Below are 8,541 nucleotides of genomic sequence, written 5' to 3'. Positions count from 1 at the left end.
AGACTCTTATACAAAAATAGTTGGAGAAGTCAATAATTCACTCTTAATAATGGCTAGACCAACTGATAAATTATAAAGATATAGAGGACTTTAACAACACTTTAAACCAACTAGACCTAAAAAAATATAAAGAACATTGTTCCCAACAATACCAGAATACACATTCTCCCCAAGTGTACATAGAACATTCTCCAGGATAGACATGTTAGGCCACAAAACAAGTCTTATAAATTTAAAAAGATTGAGATCATTCAAAATATCTTCTCTATCCACAATAGTATGAAACTAGAAATCAATAACAGAAATAAAATTGGAAATTCACAACTATGTGGAAATTAACATCACACTCTTAAACAATCAAGGATTAAAGAAGAAATTAGAAAATACTTTGCTGAATAAAAAAACACAGCAAGGGCTTCCCTGGTGGCGCAGTGGTTGAGAGTCCGCCTGCCGATGCAGGGGACGCAGGTTCGTGCCCCGGTCCGGGAAGATCCCACATGCCGCGGAGCAGCTGGGCCCGTGAGCCATGGCCGCTGGGCCTGCACATCCGGAGCCTGTGCTCCGCAACGGGAGAGGCCACAGCAGTGAGAGGCCCGTGTACCGAAAAAAAAAAAAAAAAAAAAACAGCAAAACTTATGAGATTTAAGTGAAAGTAGTGCTTGGGAAATTTTATAGCTGTGACTGCCTATGTTAAAAAGAAGAAAGGTCTCAAATTCATTTCTTGGTTTTAAGGAACTAGAATAAGAATAGAAAACTAAATCCAAAGATAGCAGAAGGAAGGTAATAATAAAGATTAGAGTAGAGATAAATGAAAGAGAGAATGGAGAAAATCAACAGACATTGAAGTTGGTTTTTTGAAAAAAAATCAATAAAATTGACAAAATATTAGCTAGACTGACTATGAAAAATGAAAGCATACTCAAATTACTAAAACATCAGAAATGAAAGTGGAGGCATTAGTATTGACATTACAGAAATAAAAAGAATTATAAGGGAATACTATGAACAATTGTATGCCAACAAAATAGATAACTTAGATGAGATAGACAAATTCCTAGAAACACACAAACTATAGATACTGACTCAAGAAGCATGGAATATCTGAACAGTCCTATAACAATAAAGAGATAGAATTTGTAATAAAAACCTCCCAACAGAAAAAAGTTCAGGACCAGATGGCTGCACTAGTGAATCCTACCAAACATTTAAAGCAGAATTAACTCCAGTCCTTTTCAAATCCTTCCAAAAATAGAAGAGGAAGGAATATTTTGGAACTCATTCTATGAGGCTAGCATTATCCCAATACCAAAGCCAGACAAAAATATCACAAGAAACAAAAACAACAGGTCAACATCCCATACAAATATAGATCCAAAAATCCTCAACAAAATAACAGCAAACTAATCCAGTAGTGTATTAAAATGATTATACCTATGACCAAGTAGGAAATTTCCCAGAAATGCAAGAGTGGTTCAACACACAAAAACAAGTTAATATAATATATATTAAGATAATTAAAGGGGAATAAACCACATGATTATCTCAATTGATGCGTAAAACCATTTGACAAAGTCCAACACCATTTAACGTTAAAAACACTGAGCAAAAATTTCCTCCTAGTTGTTTTTCTTTTTCAGAGATTTTCTGTGTCTTTTTACATGTATATTTTCCCATATGAACTAAGGAATCAGGTTGTCTACTTCAAAAAACAATCAAATAAAGAAACCATGTAGTTATATTTGTTGGGATCCTGTTAAATTTATAAATTAGGGAAAATTGGCATCTTTATAAATTATTAGTTTTCTGAAAATTGTTATCATAACATGTTATCATGTTATCATACATACAACATATTTTTAATATGTATAGTTTAAGTAATAATAACAAATCAATATTAACAAATCAATATTAACTCACTACTAGAGATAAAACTAGAATTATTACTTTTATTATTATTTATTTTTAAGTGTGGTAGTATGCATATAAAATAATATTTACTATCTTAACCATTTTTCCTGGCTTTATTGAGGTATAATGGACAAATAAAATTATATATATTTAAAGTATACAACTTGGTGATTTAATATATACACACATTGTGAAATGATTACCACAATCAAGTTATTAACACATCACCTCACAGTTACCTCTTTTTTTTTTTAGAAGATTTTTTTTTTTTTGCGGTACGTGGGCCTCTCACTGTTGTGGCCTCTCCCGTTGCGGAGCACAGGCTCCAGACGCGCAGGCTCAGCGGCCATGGCTCACGGGCCCAGCCGCTCCGCGGCATGTGGGATCTTCCCGGACCGGGGCACGATCCTGTGTCCCCTGCATCGGCAGGTGGACTCTCAACCACTGCGCCACCAGGGAAGTCCCTGAATACTATTTTTGACTGGAGTCCATAAATTTTGTTTCCATCTTCTAAATTGCTGGCAATTGTAATTGTAATTACCTTTTGGAACCTACAGTTATTTGTAAGTGATTTATAAATTTTAAAATAGCTAGAGAGTTTAAATTTATTTTTGGTGTTTACTCTTGTTTTAGAAAGTACAATGTGCTCAGAGCTTTTATAATAGGAAGAACTACCTATGTTACACTGTATGTATTATTTGGTAGCCTGATCATTTCTGTGTCGATAAACACTCTGCTATAATATGATTTTTAGTGACAGCAAAGTATTTTATCTTATACATGTGTCATATTTTAAATTCCCTACGCTTTGAAGATAAATGTTTCTTATGTATCACTGCAATAAATAATGTTGAGGTGAACACTATTTTTACTATATATTTGAGTATATATCCATGATCAGTCTCTTAAATTTCTAGAAGTTTAATTTCTATTTCAAAGGATAAGGACTTTTTAAAGGTTTTTGATCTATAATGCCAAATTGCCTTCCAGAAATGTTATACAAATTTTCTGCTTCCAATAGTAGTGTATGGGGTTCTCATCTCTCCATATCCTGGCCAACAGGTATAACCATTGAGCCTTTTATTAATACATAATGTCCTTTGACTCTCGTAAACTTTTTTGATTTAAAGTCTATTTTGGCTTATATTAGTATAGCCACCTCTGCTCTCTTTTGGTTACAATTTGCGTGGAATTTTTTCCCCATTCTTTCAATTTCAATGTATTTGTGTTTTTGGACCTAAAGTGAGTCTCTTATAGACAGTATACAGTTGGATCATGTGTTTTTATCCATTCTTTCAATATCTGTCTTTTCATTGGAGAGTCTAATCCATTTACAATTGAAGTAATTACTGATAAGGAAGAACTTCTGTCATTTGCAATTTGTTTTCTGTATGCCTTATAGCTTTGTCCCTCATTTCCCTGCATTACTGTCTTCTTTTGTGTTTAGTTGATTTTTTTGTAGTAAAATGTTTAAATTCTTTCCTCATTTTCTTTTAAGTTAAAGAGGGAACTTGTGACTTGTCTATAGGGAGAAAGTACTACTCACCTCCAGATGAAAGTTTCCACACAGAAATTGGTGCCTATTGCTTCCTGATCTTTCGTTTTATTCCAGAAAGAAGAAAAAGAATTTCCATTGGAAATGTTCCAATTTTTAAATGTTGGCATCTAATTAATGAATGTTGTTAAACAATGTTCAGGTCAAACTAAACATATTGTGGACCTGATTCAGTAAGAGAGCTACCATTTTGTAACTTCTGGCACAGGGTACAGGTGAGTCAAAATAAGACTTCCTTTCCTCTAGACTAGAAAAAATGCCTAAAAGGAATGTAAAGAGGACTTCAATGCTGTGTGTGTCCTTAGTAAAGGGACATAGCCTCTTTCCCCACTCCAACTCTGGGCCAAACTCCTGAGGTCATGGGAAATGAAATGCCAGATGGTTTGGGGGGATTCAAAAGCAGATTCCTGTGGTCCTCCTTTCCTAAATAGAGTTCAGCACTATGATGAGACTCAAGAATTTGTTTGGCTCAGTGTGATATAGGAGTTTCTAGCTGTGTCTTGGCAGACTGGACTGAGATTGCCCTGTTTAGGGGCTGGGAGTGACTGAGTTTATCTTGTTGAGATAGCACAGAGTGACAGAATCAATTTCTAGGAGCCCAAGAGGGTCACAGAAGTTGAAACTCAGCTGAATTGAAAGGGTCTTTCAGATGGGGATGAAGGGTCACACATCAAGTCTTATGGAGGTTCATAAAAGAGTGCGTCTTCAATTATAAAACCAGTTACATTTCTTTTACTGGGTTTGAGTTTATGGATCAAAAACTGTACCCTCTACACTATCTTTTCTGCTATAAATTCTATCACATCCTAGGTTTGATATGTAGTATTGTCATTACTGTTATTTTGTAAATCACTTTTCATTACAACTTCAATTTTTTCTTGACACAACGGTTACCTCCCCCCATCCCAGGTTTTATTTAGAATTTAAATTGCCTTTTCTATTTTATAGAACTTCAGTTGTTTTTCAGATCTGATTTTTTTAAATGGGTCGCAGCATATGAAATTGAATGTATTCATATCTGGGAAAACACATTTTTTGGAAATTCCTAAACATAAATATAATTTTCATACCTGTGAAAATGTGTGTTTTTGAAATTACAAAAGCCCCTATGTTTAATCTTAGTGTTTTTACCTGTTTTCTTAGATTTTTAAAAATATGTAAGTCCAAACTTTATCACCAATATCTTTATGTCCACAATTTGCTGCTAAGGTTTTTTTGTTTGGTTGTTTTCTCATTGCTCTCTCTCAAAGCTACTTATACACGTTATACATATTTTTCTGTTTTATTTTCATAAACTATACACTCTCTGTAAGACCAGATAGAGATGTCTTTCAATGTTATTTAAGAGGTAATGAGGTCAAATAAATCAAAGCAATCGATATATAATAAAGTTACTTTGGCAAAGTCACAGACATTTCTAGAATCAGCTTTATTTGTGCAATGAATCTCTGAGGAGATGTCGCCTCCTCAGGGTGCCTTGTGTATCTAAGACAGAAACATAGGTTCCCCCCACACACACATTCTCTATCCTTTTACCTGGTGTTCTTTTTTTTCTCAATAGCAATTTATCTTTATCTGACACACTATTTTACTTGTTAATAGATTCCAGGCTTGTGTTTGCAAACTTGGTCTGATCTGTTCACAGATATTTCTCCAGCTTTTCTGGCAGTGGCTGGCACACAGTAGCTCTTAATTAAATGTTAAATCAAAATGCCTCCAAAGAATCTAGAAACTGCCTAATGCTCAGGATGTTCAATGACTGGAGTTATCAGTGGTGCAGAAACACATTAATTATAAGACATCTACAAGTGAATAACTTTTTCTGAGATTTTTTTTCCCAGCCCTTTCCTCTTTTACCTTTGTAATTAAAGCTCACTGGCCTGAGAGTAGCCTCAGTCTATCAACCTTTGGTCAGAGAAGAGGTTTCAGAGAAAACAACACAATTATCATGCAGCAAAAGGAGTAGGGGTGGGGAGGAACAAAGGGAAAAGTTAAGCGGTAGCCTCAATGGGGCATTCCCGGGCTAGATGTCCAGGTTCGCCCAGCGGTAGCAGTTGACCTCGCTTCTTTTGCTGCAGTTGATGACAGTTGATGGCCATGTGGCTGGTCTCGCCACAACGGTAGCACTTGACTCGGGCACAGTGTTTCTGAATGTGGCCATATTCGCCACAAGAGTAGCACTTCTGCCCCTCCTGATGGTCACAATCACAGGCCAGATGCCCTAGTCTGCCACAGGTGTAACAGCACTGCTGTCTTTCTCGCTTAGGCTTAACACAGTCTTTGATGATGTGACCACTTGTCCCACAGTTGTAGCAGATGTCATCGAGAAGGTTACAGTTCTTAGCATGATGACCAGGCTCACTGCAGCGGTAACAGATGACAGGTAGGGTGGCAGAACTGCACTGAGCACCTCGGCCACCACCTCTAGCTCCGTGCCCTCGAGCTCCTCTTCCTTTAGGGCCAGAGTGTCCACACTTGAAGCATTCCTTACTGTTCATGGCTGCAGTGAGATCTTCAGGTGAGTGGTCCCACTGCTGCCCCGGAAGCCCCAACAAAACTCCCCTTACGGAGGTTTAAACAGAAGTGGCTGTTTTTCTCGAGGGGCCTCAGCAACGTCACACAGGGTTTGTGCACGGCCCCATTCTTGTGTCACAGGCGTTCTAGCAGTCAGCTCCTTCCCGCCTGACTTTCCTGCTGTCCTTGAAGCCCAAAGCCCGTCTCAGGGGCGTTTTCCATTTTTTGTTTATTTTTGTTTTTGTGTGTTAAATAAACACTTCTTGGGTCGCTAAGTTTGAGTGTGAATTCGTTCTTGTTCAGAAAATGTGCCTTGTAGGATTTCTTATAATTAAGGCTTAGGCCTTCTTTGTGGTCCAGTAGATGACCAGTTTTTATATATGTGCTTTGGACATAGGAAAGATATGTGTTAGATGTATCTAATCCAGTAAATGAAAGAAATTATAACAAATTAGAGTAACCCATTTGGGGGGGGATTAAAAAATAAAATACAAACGTCCATAAAGATATGAGATACATAAGATAGAAAAAAAATGTGTAAAATGCTACAGGGAGATTTACTCACAATTTAGCCTGTTTTATTTCAGGAATCTAAGTTTTCAACATAATCACCACCATTTAAGTTGTAAAACAACATAATTGAAGCACTCACTATAAAGAATATGATGTTCTTTGGAAAATAAATTACAAAATCTTAATTTAAATATTGGACAGGGCTTCCCTGGTGGCGCAGTGGTTGAGAGTCTGCCTGCCAATTCAGGGGACACGGGTTTGTGCCCCAGTCCAGGAAGATCCCACATGCAAAAAAAAAAAAAAGAATAAATATTGGACAGATTTCCTCTCTGTTTTCTCAATTATTTATTATATAACTCTCATAAGGATTTATGGACATGTCCACTTATATAGATATATGTATGGAAAACTAGACACCAAAAAATATCCAACTGTAGCTATTTTGGGGCTATAAGATTGAAAAGGACTTTTTTCTCCTTATTTTCCTTCTCTGTATTTTACACTTTTTGAAATGACTTTAGGTTGTGTAATTTAAAAAATCCACAATAAATATTTTTCTTTAAGTTACTAGCTAGCTATATGTTTTGCATATGAATTTTTTTCAGGAAACCAGTACAAATGTATTTGGTAAAACATAGACGTGAGAATAATGAATGTAGCAATTGCCCTTTATTTTCAATATGACTTGATTGGAATGTGCAACTGGTTTCATAAATGCAACCACAAAGAAAACTGTTTGCAAAAATTAATGAAAGTTATAGCCAAAGAGGATGAGCAGTTGCCACATACAGAGTAGTGGAATGAGTTTTATTCCTAAACAATTAAATGATGCAGCATAAATGGTTTCAAATGGCAAAAATTCTCTCTGTTTTAAAATTTGATATATGTTTATTAAATTAGCCATATTAACTATCATATTTAACCCCCTGTTTAGATTTATAGTTATATTAAAGTAATTCATGTCCATAGTTTAAAGCATTGATTTTCAAAAAGGTTTAATTGAGACAAGAAGGAAGAAATGCATTTTACATCACAATAGAGGATATGTGTAAAAAATTCCTGTAGTAACCCATTAAATTAATCTTTCAATTCACTAAATGATTTTTACTCATAGTTTGATTGATAACTATAAACAATGCTTATGCTTATGTTATGACTTCTTGATGTTTCAATTTTAGACATTATCTATGCTTTTCCATTTCAGAGAATGAACATTTAGCCCTCTTTTACCTACACCATCTTTTGGTACACTTCATGTGCTGCATTCCACTCACCCTCCCACCCTTGCACCTTTCTCCTAATATTGATTGGGTCAATACCCAACATTTACATAATTATAACTATGCAAATGCTACTCATGGCTGAGCCATATTGAATTTTGTCAAATGCTTTTTTTGCATCTCTTGAGTTTGCCTTGACTTCTTTTTTTTTTTTTTTTTTTTTTTTTTTTTTTTTTTTTTTTTTTGCCTTGACTTCTTGCATTTGCTAGAACCACCAGTAGATTTTTGAATATAAGTTGTGAAAGTGCACATCCTTGTCTTGTTCCTGATCTTAAGGGGAAAGCTTTCAGTCTCATCATTAAGTATGATGTCAGCTGTGGGCTTTTGGTAGATACCCTTTATCAGGTTGAGGAAGTTCCTTCCTATTCCTAACTTATTAAGCACTTTTTTAAAACATGTAAGTGCATTGGATTTTCTTCTATGGCTATTCTGTGGCTATTCAGATGATCATGTGGCTTTGCCCTTTATTACTATTGGATTTGGTTTGCTAGTACTTTGTTGAGGATTTTTGCAACTACACTGATAGGAATATTAATCTGTAGAAGTTTAAAAATTTTTATTCTCATGATATCTCTGTCTGGTTGTCATTTCAAAGTAATACTGACCTCAAAGGATGATTTTGGAGGGCTTCCCATCTATCCTATTTTTTGGAATAATTTGTAAAGAATTTATACTATTTCTCCTTGAAATGTTTGCAAGATTTCACTAGTGAAGCTATTTTAGCCTGGGCTTTTCTTGTGGGAAGTTTTAAAATTACGAATTTAGTCTCTT

General features: G+C 35.5%; 1 protein-coding gene across 1 annotated transcript; it reads right to left on the bottom strand.

Annotated features, from left to right (window-relative positions):
• Positions 1 to 5,454: 5,454 nt before the first annotated feature.
• Positions 5,455 to 5,961, bottom strand: ZCCHC13 (zinc finger CCHC-type containing 13). Its single transcript, XM_065901220.1, is given in 3 exon segments — positions 5,455 to 5,507; positions 5,510 to 5,555; positions 5,557 to 5,961. Coding segments are annotated over 3 exon segments (504 nt in total).
• Positions 5,962 to 8,541: the final 2,580 nt, after the last annotated feature.

This window comes from Phocoena phocoena, chromosome X (genome assembly GCF_963924675.1).
Source record: "Phocoena phocoena chromosome X, mPhoPho1.1, whole genome shotgun sequence".
Classification (NCBI taxonomy): Eukaryota; Metazoa; Chordata; class Mammalia; order Artiodactyla; family Phocoenidae; genus Phocoena; species Phocoena phocoena.
The sequence above is the reverse complement of the archived record's forward strand: the minus strand, read 5'-3'. Positions and strand labels throughout refer to the sequence as shown.